At 46.0% G+C, this 22,122-nt stretch overlaps 1 protein-coding gene across 2 annotated transcripts in view; it reads left to right on the top strand.

Annotated features, from left to right (window-relative positions):
- The first annotated feature begins 338 nt into the window (after positions 1–338).
- The window catches only part of LOC120997777 (phospholipid scramblase 2-like), a 45,089-nt gene continuing 23,305 nt past the window's right edge, over positions 339–22,122 (top strand). Inside the window, exons 1-4 of one of the 2 annotated variants that reach the window (XM_040428044.1) lie at positions 339–390; positions 12,959–13,003; positions 16,118–16,276; positions 21,095–21,243. In XM_040428044.1, the coding sequence (XP_040283978.1) occupies positions 12,991–13,003; positions 16,118–16,276; positions 21,095–21,243 (321 nt within the window). In that variant the 5' untranslated portion in view covers positions 339–390; positions 12,959–12,990. Of the gene's footprint in view, positions 401–12,958; positions 13,004–16,117; positions 16,277–21,094; positions 21,244–22,122 lie in introns of both variants that reach the window. The other variant, XM_040428045.1, reaches the window with a different exon arrangement.

The following is a 22,122-nucleotide window of genomic DNA, read 5'->3' on the forward strand; positions in this document are numbered from 1 at the left end:
GTTGCGCGACAAATGTCGTCGTGTAGACCTGGCCTAAAAGTTTTGGACGCTGAAGCGCATGATGTTACAACAGCCTCTGGTGCAGTTTTAACCTTTACATGTGAATAGGGCTTCCCTCTAGGGACTCATCAAATCCTGATTGAATGTACAAACACACCCTTGCCCCAAGAGCTTACTATTTATACGGCCACATCTATAGCCCAGGGCCATGGCTACATTGCTGCACACACCCAGCCTCCTGTAGATTGAAGGTGTCCCATCCCCCACCTCCAGATCCCCTTGTCGGTCCTTCCCGTGACGCCGCCTGCAGGCTCCTCCTGCACCATTGTTTTCATTACTACTGCCTGCTCAGAGTCAGTACAGGGCGGACCAGAGAGAGAGCAGCCGCTGCTAGGAAGAGGTAAGTACTTACCGGTCTGCACTCTATGGGCTCACCTACCGGACTGTGATCAGGTGGAAGATCTCCGCTCTTGGGTTCATCAAGACCTGCCTGGAGTTCTGATCTAGGAGTGGATTGTGATGACCACTTGTGGACTGTCAGGACCAGTTGATGATGAGGAGGAGTAGGTCCTCACCACACATAGCAGTCCCATGGATTCTAGGATGGGGCAGGGTAATTCCTAGAGATGATCAATCCCTCTGAGTTGCTGTGCTCCAATTCTTAACCCCTAAACCTATGTATTGTGCCTCCTGTGTGATGAGTGTTTGCACTGATAAACCTCGCTGGTTGACATGTACAGCAGGAAGCCACACGCGTGTGTTCACATGGGATTTAGCACACCCTGCGAACGTGGTAACATCATGCGCTTTGGCGCGTCCTTGGTGCCATTGAGTGCGGTGGATGTTGGTTAGCTTTTAGTTAGTGGTGGTAAAAGTTGGCAGCAGTTTGTGAAATGCTTTAGAATGTGGTGAAGCGTACGTTCACACATAAACGGAATGCTGCGGACCCGGGCTGGGACAAGGTCCACCACCAACAGAGGCTGAGCTGCCCAAGTGCGCCCCCCTTCCCCCATTTAGATATGTATGTTTGTTATTAATCAGACATCCACCCCAACTGCGTACAGCGCGTCAGGTCGAAGTGCGCGCTGTACGCAGCCAGTCAGGCAAGCGACTGAGCAGAGACCGGAGCGGCCGAGCCAGGAGGCGGAGCGTGGAGGGAGCACGTAAGGCCTCTTTCACACTTGCGTTGTCCGGATCCGTCGTGTACTCCATTTGCCGGAGGTGCCCGCCGGATCCGTAACACCGCAAGTGAACTGAAAGCATTTGAAGACGGATCCGTCTTCAAAATGCGTTCAGTGTTACTATGGCACCCATGACGCTATTAAAGTCCTGGTTGCCGTAGTAGTAGTGGGGAGCGGGGGAGCGGTATACTTACCGTCCGTGCGGCTCCCGGGGTGCTCCAGAATGACGTCAGAGCGCCCCATGCGCATGGATGACGTGATCCATGCGCTTGGGGCGCCCTGACGTCACTCTGAAGCGCCCGGGGAGCCGCACGGACGGTAAGTATACTGCTCCACACTACACTTACCATGGCAAACAGGACTTTAGCGTCTTGGCAGCCATGGTAACCATTCAGAAAAAGCTAAACGTCGGGTCCGGCAATGCACCGAAACGACGTTTAGCTTAAGGCCGGATCCGGATCAATGCCTTTCAATGGGCATTAATTCCGGATCCGGCCTTGCGGCAAGTGTTCAGGATTTTTGGCCGGAGCAAAAAGCGCAGCATGCTGCGGTATTTTCTCCGGCCAAAAAACGTTCCGGTCCTGAACTGAAGACATCCTGATGCATCCTGAACGGATTTCTCTCCATTCAGAATGCATTAGGATAAAACTGATCAGGATTCTTCCGGCATAGAGCCCCGACGACGGAACTCTATGCCGGAAAAGAACAACGCAAGTGTGAAAGAGCCTTTAGTCAGTGCCAAGTGCTCACTACTCCCTCCGTCCTCCAGTGCGGCTGGCAGGTGCGGCAGCAGCAGCGACGTGGTCAGTGGCCTGCCTGCGCCCTGAGGCTGGAGCCTCCCCAGCCTCTGTGTCGGCCCGGCCCTGCTGCGCATTTGCCATCCTAATATCTTGGTGCGGCAGATCCGCAGCATTGTCCAGTACCAGATTTTAGGAAATCTCATGCAGGCGCTGTGTAAACAAAAAAATCTGCATAAATTAAGTTCCAAAATCGCTGTCTAGTCGTACCTTTTATTCCGCAGCTCTCGGCTGCGAATTTCACCCGTTGCAACAGAGGGTGAAGTCCACAGCCATTTCTGTGGCATAAACTGCACGTAACTCCATTGTATGGCATCAGGCTAAGGCCTCCTGCACACGACCGTATGGCTTTTTTAGTGTTTTGGGGTCCGTTTTTCACGGATCCGTTGTTCCGTTTTTTTGTTTCCGTTGTGTTTCTGTTCCGTATGGCATATACAGTAATTACATAGATAAAATTGGGCTGGGCATAACATTTTCAATAGATGGTTCCGCAAAAAACGAAACGGAAGACATACGGATGCATTTCCATATGTGTTCCGTATTTTTGCGGACCCATTGACTTGAATGGAGCCACGGAACGTGATTTGCGGGCAATAATAGGACATGTTCTATCTTTAAATGGAAATACGGAAAAGAAATGCATACGGAGTACATTCCGTTTTTTTTGCGCAACCATTGAAATGAATGGTTCCGTATACGGAACGCAAAAAACGGACAGTAAACGGGGAAAAAAAACGGTCGTGTGCAGGAGGCCTAACGTATACTTGAAATGTGGAACAAAATTGTGATGTGGACGCAGCCTAAGGCCTCATGCACACGACCGAGCCGTTTTTTGCGGTCCGCAAACTGCGGATCCGAAAAAAACGGAAGCCACCCGTGTGCCTTCCGCAATTTACGGAACGGGCGGCCATTGATATAACTGCCTATTCTTGTCCGTTTTGAAGACAAGAATAGGACATGTTATATTTTTTTTGCGGGGCCGCGGAACGGGGCAACGGATGCGGACAGCACACGGAGTGCTGTCCGCATCTTTTGCTGCACCATTGAAGTCAATGGGTCCACATCCGAGCCGCCAAAACGGCGGCTCGGATGCGGACCGAAACAACGGCCGTGTGCATGAGGCCTTAGGGCTCATGCATAAGACCGTATGTATTTTGCGGTCCGCAAAAAGTACGGATGACGTCCGTGTGCATTCCGAATTTTGCAGAACGGAACAGCTGGCCCCTAATAGAACAGTCCCTAATGCGGACAATAATTGGACATGTTCTATATTTTTTTTTTGCGGACATGTGGAAACAAAATGCACACGGAGTAATTTCATATTTTTTTTCCGGCCCTATTGAAGTGAATGGTTCCGTATACGGGCTGGAAAAAATAATAACTGAATGGACACGGAAACAAAATACGTGTGCGCATAAGCCCTAATATGGCTTTTGGTTGCGGATCCACGTCAAAATCCGCTGTGGACTTTTCCACTGTACTTTACGTCCTATATGCGTGTACCCTAAAGGCATATACACGGGGACATTTATCAAAACTGGTGCTAAGGGAAACTGGCTTAGTTGCCCATGGCAACCAGATTCCTTGTTTCATTTTTCAGCTACCATTACAAAAAATATTGCGGGACTTTTTTCTGCTACACGTTTCCGTGTGGCCCTAGCCTCATAACGGCCCTTGCTGTTGTAGGCTCTTCAGCTTTTCGGGGGGAATAAAATCCTTCCATCATTCCTCAGTGTGACAATCATGGTGCATCTTGTGTCCTTGGAGATCGGGCCTTGGTTTTCTATTTGAAGCCCATTATGTGCCCCTTTAAGGGGAGTGTCTTTTATCAGATGGATCCAGTTAATGATGGGGATGTGTGTAGTATACGCTGGGATTTTCCCTCAGGAAACTCATTGCTTTATTCCAGCTAATAGAAACCAGGTTCATTGACTCCGGGAAGAGTGGGCGTACAGGGAGGCGTTCCTGTAGGCCGGGAATGTTCCTCATCTGGTCTTTCCCTAGAAATTCTGGATTCAGGATCTCAAACTGACTCGGCTTCCAAGAATTTTTTGGGGTATTTTTTTTTAAAATATATTTATGAATACACTCTTAAGGTATGTTCACACGTGGCAGATTCTCTGTGGATTTTGTCACGGAACTGCATGTGGAGAAGCCACAGCTCTTTCCAGTACCAGCAGGATGAATGTGAAAAAAAATTAAAAATAAATCCACAGTGGAAATTGCACCATCTGTGCGACAGATCCAGGCCCCTTCAGCTTGAATGGGTCCGTGATCCGTCCGCACGGGAAAAAAATAGAATAAGTTCTGTTTTTTGCGGAGTGGAGGCACGGACAGAAACACCAAGGAAGCACTCCGTAGTGCCGGATTGCGGGCTGCAATACGGGCAACAGTCGTGTGCATAAGCAACAGTCGTGTGCATAAGCAACAGTCGTGTGCATAAGCAACAGTCGTGTGCTTTCTGAAACAGCTTGCTTCAATTGTATGGGGCTGTTGGTCTGTGAAAATGGTAAAAAATAGGACCTGTCTGCTAGCTAGTCTCTGGCCGTTAAAAAAATGGCATGTTAATAGGCTCATAGGGAGAAATTTATAAAACTGGCTTAGTTTCCCATAGCAACCAATCAAATTCCACCTTTCACTTTTTCAGAGCCTCTTTGGAAAATGAGAGGTGGAATCTAATTGGTTGCTATGGCACATTAAGCCAGTTTGATAAATCTCGGATGTTTCATCCGAAGTCGATTCGCTCATCCCTACGCCTCCCCCACACACGTTCCACTCTGCTCCATCTGTATGTGTATTCAATAGGGAGAGCTGCTGCCAGATACTTCTGTCGGAGGCTTATCTCCCAGGAGAACAAAAGGATTGGGCAAAAATATTCACTCTCTCCGACAGAGGTCGCAATAACGCCTGTACAAGCCTCAGACGCCATTTTACTCCCTGGAAAAAGTCTAAGGCGTCCCGAGACTTTTCCCTGCCATTAATCAGTGCAGTGAGCGGCTGTAAACGGCAACGTAGCGATGCTGCCTGAAACAACCAATCACAAAGCTCCTTACAGTAAGGAGCTTTGTTATTGGTCAGTGTGAGCCGGTTGCCAGCACTTATGGCACACCGCTCTGAAGCAAGGAAGGAGGCGCGCGGGGTAAGTGGCCTTGCTGCGTAGTGAGGGTCCCAGATCTGAGCGCCTTGTTTTTCCTTGTCCAGCCTGACATGCTGTATGAGCCTGATACCTACGAACACATATGTGAGCTATAGCGGTGTGCACCCTGCCAGGGACCAGCCCCGCTAATAGTAACTGTTCAGGAACTCCACAGGTTAACCATAAGTGACGGCCGGCAGCATGGCGAGTGTTGTCACGTGTAAGCATTTCAGTTTCCCGCGCTTATCTGTAGTGCAGGCAGCGTGAGGAGTACCCCTAGCAACCGGAGACTGCCCGTTCTGTAATCGGAGGAAGCAGCCACAGTCTGTTCAGAAAGCATAACCCTGTCAGCCACAGTGCCCCCAGAACAGTGCCAGCCACAGCAATTAACTCTCCTCCACTGCTACCAGTAAAGTCAGGGCGTATCGAGTAACCATGGGGCAGCACATTACCCTGTCAGAAGTATGCACTTTTTCTCAGTTATAGTCTGATGACTTCAAGCCATACTTTCTATACGTTTTTTTTCTCAACAGCCCCTGACTAGGGCCTCATGCACACGACCGCTGTTCTGGTCCGCATCCGAGCCTCAGTTTTTGCGGCTTGGGTGGGGACTCATTCACTTCAATGGGGCCGCAAAAGATGTGGACAGCACTCCGTGTGCTGTCCGCATCCGTTGCTCCGTTCTGTGGCCCCGCAAAAAAAAATATAACCTATCCTATTCTTGTCCGTTTTGCGGACAGGAATAGGCATTTCTACAATGGGCAGCCTGTTCTGTTCCACAAATTGCAGAAGGCACACGGGCGGCTTCCGTGTTTTGCTGATCCGCAATTTGCGGACCTCAAAAAAAACGTAATGGTGGTGTGCATGAGGCCTAAAGCAAAGGTTTAATGCAAACGGTGATGTCACAGAACAGGGCACAAGTGATGTAGTAATAATGGCAGGGTTATGAGCACCGTGATGTCACAGTGCAGGGATAGTACACCCAGTGATGTCACAATGCAGGGTAATGTACACAGTCGTGGCAGTGGTCTTATGTTTAGTATACAATGTCGGCTAAATTAGCTATTTCTGCATGGGAGACAGTTCTAGATACTAGTAATGGTTTCCCTGCATCGATAGCCACCCCTTAATGTTATATAGGCCTTCGTATTAACTATTTGAATTACTGTAACTTTCGTACTCCTTATCGGCTAAAAATACTCCTCAAAAATGGTGAGAGGATTATTTTTACTCTTCCTGAAAGAATGTAGCGCGACCTCTGCTCACAGACCTCATCAGTTGGGAGAGGGTTCGGAGCTCCCCACACACATTAGACTGTCAGCCGACAACACGCTAATGTGCATGGCGGCCTAAAAGCGTATTTCACATGAGCGATACAGAACTTGTCCAAGTTATTTCAGTGGAAAACGTATGACTTTCCTTCACTTTGCTCCAGTTTTTTCCTGCAATTATATTTAGACCTTCGCAAGAATGTGCGGTGTCGGTGCTGCGGACTGCGAATCGCGGATGCCAGCTGTCTGTGGACCCATTCACTTGAAGGGGGTCTGTCATCTGCATCTGACGGTCCGCACTACATTTTTGCAGTGCGGAGGCACGAACCGAAAACCCACGGAAGCACGAGAGTGTCATTAATTTTCATGATTTCTTTCATGTCGCTGAATAATACCTCGCATCTCCTAGAAACCATCAGTGAAACAGACCATCCATCAGTGTGCTTCAGTTTTTTTCACTGATCCATTCATTTAAAGGGGTTCTACCGGCTTAAAAAAAATATAATAATCCATCTGACCGTTGTGGGAAGATAGTTTGATCTGCACTTAGCCCTCGGTCAGGCTCCCGATTCTGTCCCCTTCCCCGCCCATGCCATGCCCACTTTTTTAGATTTGGCGTGAGCGGGGAGAAGTCGTAGATTGCGGCGCAAAGTACCTTTTGCACCGCAATCTGCGCCAGAAATACACCTAATATAGGCGTATTTCTGGCTGGTAATTGACCCCCCCCCCCCCCTTTCTTTTTGAATTTGCTACTGCTTGAGCATGCCTTTTAAAACTAAGTATCGCAAAAATGCAGACACAAGAGGGTCCTGCATAGTAAACGACTGGGAATCCCTTCTGCCTGTGTCATGGAGGCTGCATCACCCAGTCTCTAGTGGGCACAGCGCGGATGTCCTATGCTTATATTTATGTCACTGTGTACCAAAGTTACTTTAGCTGCTGGGGCTCGTGTGCCAAAATCGGGGTTGTTGGCCCTTTTTGAATCTGGAATACCTTTTTTTTTTTTTTTCTATCTTCTACCTTTTCGCTCAGGGAACACTTCTAGAGGTACTGTGGATCCCGGCAGTTTCCTTTGTTTCCAGCCGTCTCCATGGTCAGACGGCTGTTTCACATTACCATAGAGGCTCTGTGGAGGAAATTTGCTTAAAAATGGAGACTTAAGACAAAGGAATGTGCAAATTAGTGGACAATGTTACGTGACCTTTCTTAGATGTGGAAAGATTCGAAGCTTTCACACGGCACTGGTAACCGTCACAATGGGGTGAATCTCTCTTTTTTTTTTTTTTTTGGAAAGACAACTTCCTAAAGTGATGACTGACAAGCGTGGCACATTAAGGAGGATCTGTCACCTCCCCTGGCATATCTGCTTGCAGCGCCCATGTAATAACCGCTGCAGATCATCGATTCTAATGACTCTATGATGTGCCATTCCTTTATTATTCCTGCTAGAAGTTATGAATGAATTGCCAGCAGTTTGCAATAGAAGTCCAGATGGGGCGAGTCTCTCCGATCAGACTGTGCATTGTGCCTCTGCAGGGACACCCCCTCCCCCAACTTTTTTTAAAATTGCTGTATGCTCGGGGTGTTCCAGACGTTTCCCATGGGCTTCTTTATAGGGAAAAAAAAATGCCTTTTAAAACAAAAAAAGCATGAATTGTGTCCATGGGGCAGCCGCAGCGAATCGCGGACCCATTCACTTTAATGGGTCTGCGATCTGGCAGTTCCGCAAAAAGATAGAACATGTTCTATCTTCTTGCGGAACAGAAGTACGGGATGAAACCCCACGGAAGCACTCCGTAGTGGTTCCGTTCCGTGCTTCCATTCCACATCTCTGGATATGCGGACCCAGTCAAGTGAATAGGTCCGCATCCGTGATGCGGAATGCCCACGGAACAGCACCCGTGTATTGCGGATTCGCAAATGCGGTCCGCAATACGGCAAAGGGAAGCACTTTTTTTTTTGTTTTTTATTTTTTGTCTCCCCCTTTAATGAGCGGCCTGATTTAGCTGATGGTTTGCATTCGAAAGATTTACAACCCAACAAGAATCATTAAGGTCTTTCACCTGAGTTTTCCGTCCAGATGCGATGCGTGTAGCGAACGGATAGTATCCAGACCAGGATTCAGTCTGGATACTATCCGTTCGCTACACGCATCGTATCTGGACGGAAAACTCAGGTGAAAGACCTTAATGATTCTTGTTGGGTTGTAAATCCATTGATTTTAATGGGTCTGTGCACATGAGCGTTACACACGTACATTTTTCATGCAGCCCTCGCCCCACAGAAATGAATAGCGTTTTGCATGAAAAGCGGAAGGCATCCGTATGTGTTTTTCACTGACGGTCTTGATTTCCCCTGCGCAGCCAGAGAATGCTCCGAATTTATGCCAAGGCCCAGGCCTCATCGTAGATTTGGTGCCAGACTGAAATCTACGGCGGCCTCCTAGCTTTTGTAGATTTCTGTATTCATTTACGCTGGAAAACTGGTGGGAATGAAGATAAATGTGCTGGGCTCATTGGTCCGCCCTCGCAATACCCCAGTTTCTAAAAGTGTCGAGGACGGTGTGAAAACGGCACTTGCAACAAAATTTGGGACTGTGTAGGATCCTTATTATCTCCCAAAAAATTGGAGCCAGTCTTTTCAGTTGAGGAGACCTTTTGGGTATGTTCACACGATTTTGAAAATCAAAATTCAGAGTGTGTGGTTTTTGTCATGTTTGATGTGTTTAAGACAGGCATCCTCAAACTGCGGCCCTCCAGCTGTTGTAGTTTTACAACAGCTGGAGGGCCGCAGTTTGAGGATGCCTGCTTTAAGGGGTTGTCCAGCATAAGAAAAACATAGCTGCTTTCTTTTAAAAACAGCACCACCCATGTCCACAGGCTGTGTCTGGTATTGTCCCTGTTGTAACGGACAGGGAATTGGTGGAACTCGAATTGAAAATACAACTGTGAATGCAGACTATCTAAACCCCCCCCCCCCCCCCCAAGAAAAACCAAATAAATTCCGCTACCTCCTTCTACTGTGTGTCGCCTATCACTAAATAGTTCTCTATGGAGACACATGGTAGGATACATTAAAGGGCCAAAAGGTTATTGAGACCCCTCCTACTTACAGATGGCAAAAAGGTGCATAAAATCCAATGTGTTCCCCATAGCGAAGCATTGGTGATAGTAGTATGGGCCGAACTGAAGACGTTAGTGTCTCTAAAGGGAACTTGTCATGTGCAATCCTATATGCCAGCAGCTTGTTGTAGAGCGGGAGGAGCTGAGCAGATCGATATACAGTTTTGTGGTAAAATATTTCATTTGAGTCACTGTTCACTACTAGAGTCCAGTGGGCGGTCCTAAGCGATCGATTGCCTTTTTGACTTTGCGTAGAGAGATGGAGCTGTCAATCACTCAGTAGGACCACCCACCGGACTCCTAGGCATAGAAAGAAATACTGAAACTTTTCTCACAAAACCATATATCAGTCTGCTCAGTTCCTCCTGCTCCATAGACTACCATCACTGATCGTCCTAGTTACTGATCCGGTGGTGGGTAGTTTACATATTATTGCTCCTACTGTACTTTACGTGATTGTGTATGAAACCTGGTCATGATTAAATGTGATATTCGGGTGACTTCTCTTCCGTTCCCACTGTCCATTTGTGTTTTTATGTGAACTTTAGTTGGTTGTGAATGATTAAATGTGTACTTTGGTTTTTGTAAACTGGCTTTTGTCCATTGTCTGTGTCTAGTGTTTGAGTGGGACACTGTAGTTTGTGTTCCAGATTGGATTCTACTGCATAGGGTTTGTCAAGTTCCATATGTAGGTAGGCAAAGCCAGTGAGGTTTCGGTCTTATCTGTCAACGCCTTTATCATAGTTTTTATTCTTCCCTATCTATACAAATATTTTTTTTTACATATTTTATTTTGTGGTTTGATGACTTAAAGGGGTTTTCTAGATGGATCACCAATATCAGGGTGTCCAGGAGGTCCCTGCACCCTCACAGAGCGTTGCAGCCTCCTCACAGCATACCATGTACAGTGGCCATGCTTGGGGGGGCGTTGCTAGGGTCTCAAAAGATCTGGGGCCCAAGCCCCAATGAATATGGCCCAGTTCTCTAAGTCGTCAACCCCCCCCCCCCCCAACACCGCATTTTGCTGTACTTGCTATACAGCAGCACCTACCTGTCACATCTAGAGCCTCCCAGGTGACGTCTCCTCTGATGTAGATCTTTTCTCTGTCATAATCTTCTCCATTTGGTCCAGACAACTTCTTTCAGTCACGCCTCGTCTCAGAGTGTGACACACAGACAGCTGCTACTTTCACACTCACGTTTTGTGCGGTTCCGTCATAAACGGATCTATTTGTATTATCTTTAACATAGCCATGAAAGTCTATTGTCATTGAAAACGGATCCGTCCCCATTGACTTGCATTGCGTGCCAGGACGGATACGTTTGGCTCACTTTCATCAGATGGACACAAACGCTGCAGGCAGCCTTTTGGTGTCTGTCTCCAAAGTGGTATGTAGATGAAACTGAGCCAAACTGGTGCATTCTGAGTGGATCCTTATCCAATTAGAATGCAAACTGATCCGTTTTGGACCGCTTGTGAGAGCCCTGAATGGATCTCGCAAACGGAAAGCTAAAACGCCAGTGTGAAAGTAGACTTGGCTTCCTCACTTTTCTATCACCCCCCCCCCAACCTGAAGCCCCCATAGTGTTATCATGCTGCTCACTGTTCTCCACAATACCCCCAAATACTATCCTGAAGAAATGAGTCCCCCCCCCCCCCCATAGTAATAGTGCTCCTCCAAGTCCCACCAATAGTAGTTCCTTTCCAGAATGCCCCCATAAGTAATACTGCCCCCTACAGTGATAATGCTCCCCAAGAGAAATAAGGCCCCCCTATTGTTCCCCCAGTGGTAATAAAGCTCTCTACAGACCCCTCAGTAGTAATAAGGCCCTCCATAGTGCTCTTGGTAGAAATAAGGAGGATCTATAAGTCCCTCCTATAGAGCCCCCAGTAATAACACCTATAATGTCCCCTGGATTTGCTGTGCCCCCTGTAGTTATATTCCTCCCTCCACCATACAGTCCCATGTAAATAACATCACAATATCTCTCCTGCCCTCTCCAAAATACAGTCCCATGTTAATAACGTCACTCCCTCCCACAGCCCCCATCAGCATAGTCCCTTGTAAATAACATGACCCCCCCCCTCCCCAGCCACCTCAACACAGTCCCATGTAAATAACATCCCTCCCTTCAGCCCTAACATACAGTCCCAGTTAAATAACCACAACTCCCAGCATTGCTCTGCCTCTCCCTTCACTAACCTCTCCTCATGTAGCAGACATTACCACAGCTTTTTTCCCCCCAGGTCTTTTCCTCTTCACTGCCATCCTCCCCTGCACTGGTCACATGATGGTGACATCACCGCAGATCCTTCTCAACTACTGCCTGTTTTACTGGTCACATGACCTGTGGTGATCTATCCTGAAGACAGGTCAGCAATATTTTGCTCCTGGAAACCCCTTTTTAAAGTTTATTAAATTTTTTTCCCCTAATTCAAACATATGCCCTATCCATATTTCTGATGTGCGTATATGTAGACAGATGGTAATAAAGGAACGGACATGGATAGGATGAGCTTCTTGGGTGTCATTTACAGTGTCAAACTTTTTACCTTGATTTTGGCTATCATATTAGCTGTCAAAGTTGAGTCGAGGGGTGGACTGGCAATTGACCCTACAGGGAATTTTCCCAGAAGACAGATTGCCATAGTGCCACCCAAGCCTCCTCACTGCCACTGGTTGGTATGTACTACATGGGGAACTATAAAGATCACTAGAAGTCCAGGCAGCTTGCTCTGGTGGCCCACATCTTGCCTCTTAAGCCCCCTGCTCCTTATCCATATTACAGACAATTGTAGGAGGAGGACACAATGTGACAGCTATTGATGGCCACCACAGAGGGACAGCTTTTGAGGAGCACAGGCCCAATACAAGTTGTCAGGGTCAATCTACTTGTGTTGTCCCACCTTCTTTCAGTTCAGACCCATCTACAACATTAGGGGCCACTTTAAGTTCCCAGTCCACCCCTGGTTGACGCAAATGCATTATGGTGACCGTCAGGTTTTTTGACTGGTTTTCTCTCTGCTTACAATGCACGTACGTATGGGAGTCACAGACTGTCATTAACACATTGTGCATTAGGTGCGAATGACTCCATTTAGAGCTGGTGCTAGCAACCAGTGGCTGGTGACACGTGTTGTGCCTTTTGTCTTTCTATGTCTCCATACACAACCGTACGTAACCCTTAGTGACTAGATGATGGATCTCTGCTTGCTCTTCACCTTTCCATTGTACCCGGAGAGTCTGCACACACATGATTTGCTATGTGAGGCACATTCCATGGTTTTTCTCTTATTACATCACATCCCGTCTTTCCTGTTTTTTTTTTTTTTTTTTTTCCTTGGAACTGTGACAGATGTTGACACAATTTGCATTTTCATTTCTTTCAATTCCTTGTGATATAAAACGCGGTTACTTTCTATTCTTACGCACTCGCATTTCTTTATTTCAGGGACATTAGACTTCTCTGCTTGCTGCAACCATGGAAATGAAAGGTAATGATTGGAATTAACAGGTTAATGATTTGCATGCTAAACTGGAGTGTATTCCTCTCATTGTTAAGAATGTAATGTTGATGTTTTTACGTCCTATTTGACCACTTGCCTGTAAAAAGGGTTTCTTGAAATGTGAGATTTATGATTTGCTATATCGGCAGAGGAAGTAATTTCCTATACTGGAGTACAGTCCTGATTAAGGGTGTATTTACAGATCCTCTGACCAATTTCTGTCGGTTCATACCAATAGTTGGCGTGTGTATAACAAAAGATCTGTGTGTGTAAATGCCCCCGTAAATCGTGGGGTTGGTCGCTTTAGGATAAAGGTAAGGATCCTTTCGCACAAGAGATTTCCATCCGGGCGCTGTCAGAGTTTAGAACGGACAGCACCTGGACTCAACACTGAACCCTTCAGTTGGGCATCTTCACGCAATTTCCCACACTGACCATCGGGCCTTGGTCTGATTTTCCCACAAGACTCATTCATTCGGAGTCCCTCAGTTTGTGGCCTGTTCACAAGAATGTGCGCCAGGAACATGGGAAAAGCTTTTTCTTTTGCTGGTCTAAAATCAACCTTTGGGTAACTGCACACGATGGGGATTACGCGTTTTTTGGTGCGGATTTCACGCAGCTTTTCTGCGTACAAATCTGCACTCTACCCTAAGAAATGCACTGGTACAATGAATTTAGTAAATGGTCCCTCCCCACGATGCTCCTGTTCATTATATGGCTGCAGACGGGGGAGCATCCGACTATACTCCTGATTCTTCATCCTCCACATTATAAACATAGTACATAGTTACATAGTTGATACGGTTGAGAGACACAATTCCATCAATTTCAACCAAGGTTAGGTGGGGACGCGAATCCCGGAAGGAAGGGAGACTCAGACTTCTACACATTTTCGTAAGCATTAATGTTTTACTTAGGCCTCCTGCACACGACCGTTGTGTGCACCCGTGGCCGTTGTGCCGTTTTCAGTTTTTTTTTTTCGCGGACCCATTGACTTTCAATGGGTCCGTGGAAAAAACGGAAAATGCACCGTTTTGCAGCCGCATCCGTGATCAGTGTTTCATGGCCGTGAAAAAAATATGACCTGTCCTATTTTTTTTTCACGGCCAACGGTTCACTGACCCATTCAAGTCAATGGGTCCGTGAAAGAACACGGATGCACACAAGATTGGCATCCGTGTCCGTGATCCGTGGCCGTAGGTTAGTTTTTATACAGACGGATCCGAAGATCCGTCTGCATAAAGCTTTTTCAAAGCTGAGTTTTCACTTCGTGAAAACTCAGAACCGACAGTATATTCTAACACAGAAGCGTTCCCATGGTGATGGGGACGCTTCTAGTTAGAATACACTACAAACTGTGTACAAGACTGCCCCCTGCCGATCTCTTACAGGGGGCCGTGATCAGCACAATTAACCCCTTCAGGTGCGGCACCTGAAGGGGTTAATTGTACTATCATATCCCCCTGTAAGAGATCAGGGCTGCCAGGCAGCAGGGGGCAGACCCCCCCCCCCCCCCCCCCCAGTTTGAATATCATTGATGGCCAGTGCGGCCCCCCCCCCCCCCCCCTCTATTGTAATTATTCGTTGGTGGCACAGTGTCCGCCCCCCATCGGCCCCCCCTCCCTCTATAGCATTGGTGGCCAGTGTGCGGCCTCCCATCTCCCCCCCATCATTGGTGGCAGCGGAGTTCCGATCGGAGTCCCAGTTTAATCGCTGGGGCTCCGATCGGTAACCATGGCAACCAGGACGCTACTACAGTCCTGGTTGCCATGGTTACATAGCAATAGTACAGTAGTAGAAGATTCATACTTACCGGCTGCTGCGATGTTCGTGTCCGGCCGGGAGCTCCACCTACTGGTAAGTGACAGCCTCAGGTCTGTGCGGCGCATTGCTAAATGAACTGTCACTTACCAGTAGGAGGAGCTCCCGGCCGGACACGAACATCGCAGCTCCCAGGTAAGTATGAATCTTTTACTATTGTACTATTGCTAGTAACCCGCTGCCACCAATGATCGGGGGGGAGATGGGAGATCCGTCCCCATTGACTTGCATTGTAATTCAGGACGGATCCGTTTGGCTCCGCACGGCCAGGTGGACACCAAAACGACTTTTTTCATGTCCGTGGATCCTCCAAAAATCAAGGAAGACCCACGGACGAAAAAACGGTCACGGATCACGGAAAAACGGGACCCGTTTTTGCGGACCGCAAAAAAATACGTTCGTGTGCAGGAGGCCTTACAAGAATTAATCTAAACCCTTTTTAAAACTGTCCACTGTCCCTGCTGTGACCACGGCCTGAGGAAGTCTATTCCACAGATTCACAGTAAAGAAGCGGCATGTGGTCAACGAGTGTTGTGTATAGAGATTGGCAATGCCGATTCTTGCTCTGGTCCAGGCGGTCATGGGGGACAGACATCTGCACGAGCCGCAGTGAGGTTGTAGAACTCTGAGCCTTTCTTAGGAGAAATCAGCAATTAAAAAAAAAATATAAAGTTTAAATGTCAACCCAAAGGTCAAAAAATAGACCAAAAAAAAGGTGCTTCTAGCCCTGCCCTAGCGACCATAACCCATACCTACCATATCTCAAAATTGCTGTTATGGAAAGGGCAGATGATACAAAAAGAAAATGAGTTGCACATTGTCCAATTGAGAAGACATTTCACATTTTATTTAAAATTTTTCCTTTAAAAAAAAATATTTTTTTTTAAATAAAATGATATAAAAAAGAAAACCGCATATGTCGCCAAATTTACATAACCAAATGGGGGAAAAAAGGTTGACGTTTTAAAGACACTTGTACTAAAAATGGGAAATGACCCAGTCAGGAACTGGTTTTTAAAGGGGTCTAAATTAAATTAAAAAAAATTCAGACAGACACTGTACATGTACTAAAATAATTAAAGAAGCAAACCTTTTGTCCCCTGCCGCCTCCAGTGGTGCACTACGTCCTCCCCGCTGCAGATGTGACATGCATGCTTCTCCATGTAAATGTTGCCAGAGCAGATGTGGAAGAGAAGCACTTGTATATTATAGAGTAGAAAGGTAATATGTTTTTAGTATACAGTGTTTTACTTTTATCTGACCTTCTGTACATTTTAAAAGGAACCAATGGACAAGACCCAAATTATGGAGGTGGTTACCAACCTGCAATGAACCCAGGACCAGGATATCCACCAGGGAATCAACCTGCTCCCGGATTTCCACCTCCAGCTATGCCAGGACCTTATGGATATGCACAGCCAGCACCCGGAGCATACCAAGGTAAATGGCAGCATAGTGTAAAACAATTTCAAATTACATAAAAGTTAAAAATATCAATAATATAGAAAAGTGTTATTGGGGCATAAACCCCTCCGACAACTGAGTTTACAAGTGTAGATCCATTAACCATAACTGAATATAATACTACATGAACTGGAGTAGGCCTCCTGACAAACAGAAACGTGCGCCAAGGTACTGGTAAGTGATCTGATTCTACATTTGGAGTCCTGTTCCAGTTTACAGTGGCTCCCCAGATTATCACACCTGCACTTGGGGCAGCTCCACAACAAAGGCAGGTTTGACGTGATCACCAGAACGCCTCCATACTTGAACCTGACCATAGTGGGATTCCAAACAGAACATGGATTTGCCTCTAAAGATGTTCCAGTCTGTAGCAATTTGGCTTTCTCGATCGCAACACCACTGCTAACGAAGGCAACAGTGGCTGGCTGTCTGTCAATGATAGGGCATGTAACGGGCACCATGACTCCAGATTTCCTTCTGCTAGGCGCCTGGATATGTCCCCGGCAGAGGTGTCACCCGTGTTTGGATGGTGGAGAATAAAGCTGTGGAAGCTGCTCATGGCTTGTTGACTGATGTGATTGGGAAAACTGTCCAGTGAAAATATTGGGCCTGGATTTTGTAGGTTCTTGGTTGGTTGATGGTTTTAGTGTTAAACTGTAGGGATTACTTTGTAAGTTTCCAGTAAACGCTGTGACATAAGCTGTCCAACCCTAGTTGTCAGGATGCTAGTTGCATTCAAGCCGGGGTTATAAACTGCCCAGCTCCACATTTTTATGACTCTAACATGGGCCTTTTGGGGTTTAGGTCTGCTTAAATTCAATCTACTCCTGATTTACTACTGACTGAGCCCACATTTACTTGACTGAGGGAAGTCCGCGCCAGTTTTATGGACCGCAAACGATGGATCTGCAAAATGCAGCCACTTGTTTCACCCCATTTGTGACAGGGAATTGCCTGTGAAGATTCACCATTGCTCAGAACCTGAGCCGCCATACCCTCATGGAATTGCTTTACCATCAGGATGAATCTGTCTGGGCATCCAAACTTCGACATAATGCGCCATAAGAAGAGTGCAGGCACCGGCCATGTGCACTCCACTTCACTGTCCGGACCTATGTATTTGAATGGGTCCACAATCCGTGGGTGAAGATAGGGCATGTCCTATCGTTTGCAGAGCAGTGACATGGACTGACAGCACACAGAAGGGCTGTCCGCAAAACGGGCACAGCCATCCCATGGTCATGCGAATTCCGCCTGATTGTACATTCCCTTCCCTGAATGGAGCTGTAGGGAAAGGGATAAGTAGCATCAAGACAAACACGTATAACTTTGCCTCACTGAGTACTTGGTGGACCTCTAATTGTAGTGTGTGGGGGTTTTTAAGATAATCGTGTTGCACCATGAATCCTTTTTGTTAAATGGAATTAAACTCCATTATTATATTTTCTCTGAACATCCTGAAACCTACTGATAATGTAAGATGATAACATTATCAAATTTTACTGACAGTGCTGTGGTTTTCTTAGTTAATCACTAATGGCCTGGATCCATATTTGGTGGTTAGTGTTTTGGTATGTGTAACAGTCATGTTCCCTCCCCAGGGGGGGGGGAAGAGCCCATCGCTTATGTCCATCACTTTACATTAAGTGAAGAGGCGTCTTTGGGTACATGGAATACCAATGAGTGCATATTCATACATTTCCAGTTATTCTTCCCTTGGTTCCCCACAACGATCAGGAGAACAGGATCCTGAGATAATGGAGCAATGGTCGTGAATGTGTGCTACCTCCCCATATGTTGTTGTTTGTTTTTTTTTCGTTGAGGACCTTGACATCTGATAGATCTTCGGCCATTAGCGATGTATTCTTAGATGGCTAATAAAGCCTATGTTAGCATAAAATGTTCTGTTACATACTGAACAGACAAATATGGATGTTTTTTGTTTCAGCATTTGCAGCTTTGTTTGCAAAGTGTACGCTTCTCCTGTGCTAGGATTGTCCTTCTGGATTCGTATGTCTGGCAACCCTGATGGATCAGGGAAAGCCATTTATAATGATCATGCGCCAGAGATTCCCACGATGTGGATATCCAGGGATTTGAGAGAGGCTCTTAGTGTATCTTTGTATGGCTTCTTTTGCCCCCCATGCGATCCCTTACCTTTGGACAGCTCACCATAGAAGATCTGTCTAGGGATGCGATGGTCTGGCATCCTTACGACGTGGCCTGCCCAGAGCATCTGTGCTTTCATCAATAAGGTGTAAACTGATGGTAACAAAAATAATAAATCAGGCAGTAGTAAAATGTAACTTTTAATATTATACCTTTTTAAAATTTAAAGGCCCACAATTCTATTCATAGACACCACCACTAAATGGGCCAGTACCACCCGCAGTCCCTACCATGGAGGTGTGTTAATACCTAAGAAGGGTAAACCAACATACAAAAAGGCATACACTTCTTACCAGAAAACGTGTACAGATAAGGCCTTGCTTGAATCTCACACCCAATCAGGTTGTTCCTATTCCCACAGATAAGCGGTGGGAATTCTGCTGTATTCCACCAACTGGGACCACACCGATATCTCGCCGGCTGGTCCGTATGTGTGTGTATAATGTTGCAGAAAGAGCAAAAGGGTGCACTGAAACCTACATATAAGTGCTCAAATAAATAGATCTGTGGCCCTACGCGTTTCATCTATTTTTTATTTTTATTTTTTAGCCCTAGATTCATCAGGGGAAACGGGGCTAGTGCTACATCTATATGGGCTGGTTTGTCCCCGATGTAGCCATCCTGGAAGATGTATGGTCGCACCTCCGGATCTCTTACCACTTATAAGATGAGGGTACTGTTGCATGGGTTCACGCCATTAGCGATGTATGGCGTCCCCTACTACATGTGGCGTCATGCAGATTTGTACCTATGAAGCTGGCTGACCTGTTACATGTGCGCTTGGCGGCTGAAGGAATCTGTGTTGGTCTCCTGTTTATATGCGTCCACATTGCTGTGAAAATTTATGTTTTAATATATGCAAATGAGCCTCTAGGAGCAACGGGGGTGTAGCGGACAAATGCATGCTCTACCAAGTGAGCATATGTGTTGGGGATGACTAATGTATGTGGCTGCCCAAGGGCTCTTTCACACGAGCGGATGCGGTGTGTGGAATCCGCTGCGTGAAAGAGCCAAGCCCCGCTCTGGACAGCAGAGACACGGAGCATTAACATGATTGATAATGTTCCATGCCGCTCTGATCTTTTTACTACAAAATCACAGCGAGAAAGTTGTCACCGTGATTTAGTAGTAATGCTCCGTGTCTCTGCTGTCCGGAGCGGGGTTTGCCATTCTTTCACACAGCGGATTCGACACACTGCATCCGCTCGCGTAGTAGAGCCCTAAGGCAAGGCCTCCATGACGATGGAAGTTTTCATATATGCCAGAAGGCTATTTTCTTTTTTGTACATCTTCTTTACACCTCTGCAAAACTTAGAGGAAAAAAGTGAAGAACACTTCATGTGTAATATCGTCAGCAGATCTAGATGTTAAAGCGGACCTATCATGGTTTTTGTTTATTCTAGATAAATACCTTAACTTGCAGGGTACCCCCCCCCCACTGATGCTGCCACCCTGCCTGTTTTTATTTAAATATCACTCCTGTGCCCCCCTGTATTTTTCTCGCTCAGTATGTTCGTATCAGTACAGGGAGGAGGAGACACCAGGGTTTCTCAATGGGCGTCTCCTTCTCCCAAAGCAGTGAAAGTGGACTCTCTACTGAGACTGTTCCCGTGCCAAACAAATTACAGAAGATTATTTTTATTATTTTTTTTTACTTTATTTCCACAAAAATGGAAAAAATGCTAGATGAAACCAGTGGTACATAAATCCTATCTCTCTGAAAACAACAACTGCACCTTCTCAAGTTGGCCTATACCAGGGATGGGCAAACTGCGGCTCTCCAGCTGTTGTAAAACTACAACTCCCAGTATGCCCAGTCTGCCTACAGCTTTCAGCCTACAGGGCATGATGGGATTTGTAGTTTTACAACAGCTGGAGAGCTGCAGTTTGCCCATCCCTTGCCTATACCATTAACATGAGGAAGTCCTTGCACGAAACGCGTAGTTACCCCTGAGATCTGATTTATGTGCCATTTGTTTCAGGTACCATTTTATTAATTTTTTTATTCCTTCCCTGTTGAGCTTTCTTTATACCCCTAACTTCATATGGATAGGGGTTTCATGTTTCTAAGCTTGTTTGGAGTCGGGTGTCCAAAAAGTGCTGTGCTGATCATAGTATACACTTGTGTATATACTCATCAGTTGTGTCCTCCTGCATGAAGCTACCGTGACAAATGTGCATGGAAGAATTCGCTGAATTTGTTTGTCAAACTGTTTACATGTTCTTCACCGGTTTTCTTAATCATTATTTTAGATTGTGAGAATACGGCTTTCAGAGTATTAAAACTATCCCATTATTACAGTAATGTGTTGCTGCTTTTACAGATATTCATAGAGCTGTATGATGCACTGTACACAGGAATCCCCTCCTTCCCTTGTTTGACTGGGTGAGGCATCTGAATTCTGCTAGAACATCAACTTTTATAGCCAACTTAGCTTGAGAAACTGAAAAATGAGCCATATGCTCCCTCCATTACCGGCCAGTGTCCTACATAAGTATACTATGATCAGTGTGTCCAGGCTCTCTGCAAAGATGAAGACTGAAATCTGCAAACTATACATGTAAGCTGCCAAGATGTGCTTTTCCCTGTTTAACTTTGTCTTGAATTTTGCTTATTAACCTTAGGTCAACCAGGTAATCCTAACTATGGCCCATATGGAGGAGGCCCTCCTGTACAAAACCAGCCGATGCTTTCAGGAAATGTAGCATCTGCATGGATGCCAGCACCTCCACCAGACCCCAACTGTCCACCAGGATTAGAATATCTATGCCAGGTAAAGTGTACCAGGTTTTTGAATAGCAAGCTTAGCAAATAAAGGGTAGAGGTCTACATCATGGGAGGTCACTCTGTTAGGTTCTTGTGTTAAGATCACTTGTGATCAGCTACTGATGGGGGTACGTATTAGATACCAAAGTGATAAATGTAAAGGTGAGTCTTCTACTCGGCATGTGACGTTGGGTTTAGGGTATTGGACCACTTGTGTAGTTCTTGTGTATGCAGCATTGGTGGCAAACTTGCATAGAATTCAAAGCTCCTAACCAAGCAACCCTTGTGAGTCTATCAATCCGCATGTAATACGGGCAGAAAGTCCATGTCCATTCCACAACTCCAGGAGTTTTCTGCTTGTATTGATAGATATTAAGATGGTCATACGCATGAAATTTCAACTAAATCTGATTTATTAGATTTCCACATGCTTTATTGCCCTGGGAGATGAGCCCTGCTAGTGATGGCTGGGTCATGTGTATGGCTTGCAATACAGGCTGATGTACATATATATACATTATATATATATATATATATATATATATATGTCAGTACATTGTATTGTAAAACCTAAAGATCTGTAATCTAATCTGGGGGTAAAAAAAAAAGTCCCTCACCTTTTTCTTTAAATACATATTTATTAACTGTACATTTATAAAAATGCTATATATGATGTGCACAAGATGATTGTAATGTCTGTATGACTTTCTAACACAACAGTAGTGCATGGGGAGGTTTGAAAACTCCTTCTTCAGGTTGGATTTATACAGGGTATGTTTAGTACTTATGAAATGAGGAGCTGAGGCTCGAGAATGGTTTACCTCTGCACTACTTATGGGACGCCAGAATAATTTTTGCATCGCTATGGACTGTTCTAATCTTGGGG

This window comes from Bufo bufo, chromosome 4 (genome assembly GCF_905171765.1).
Source record: "Bufo bufo chromosome 4, aBufBuf1.1, whole genome shotgun sequence".
Lineage (NCBI taxonomy): Eukaryota > Metazoa > Chordata > Amphibia > Anura > Bufonidae > Bufo > Bufo bufo.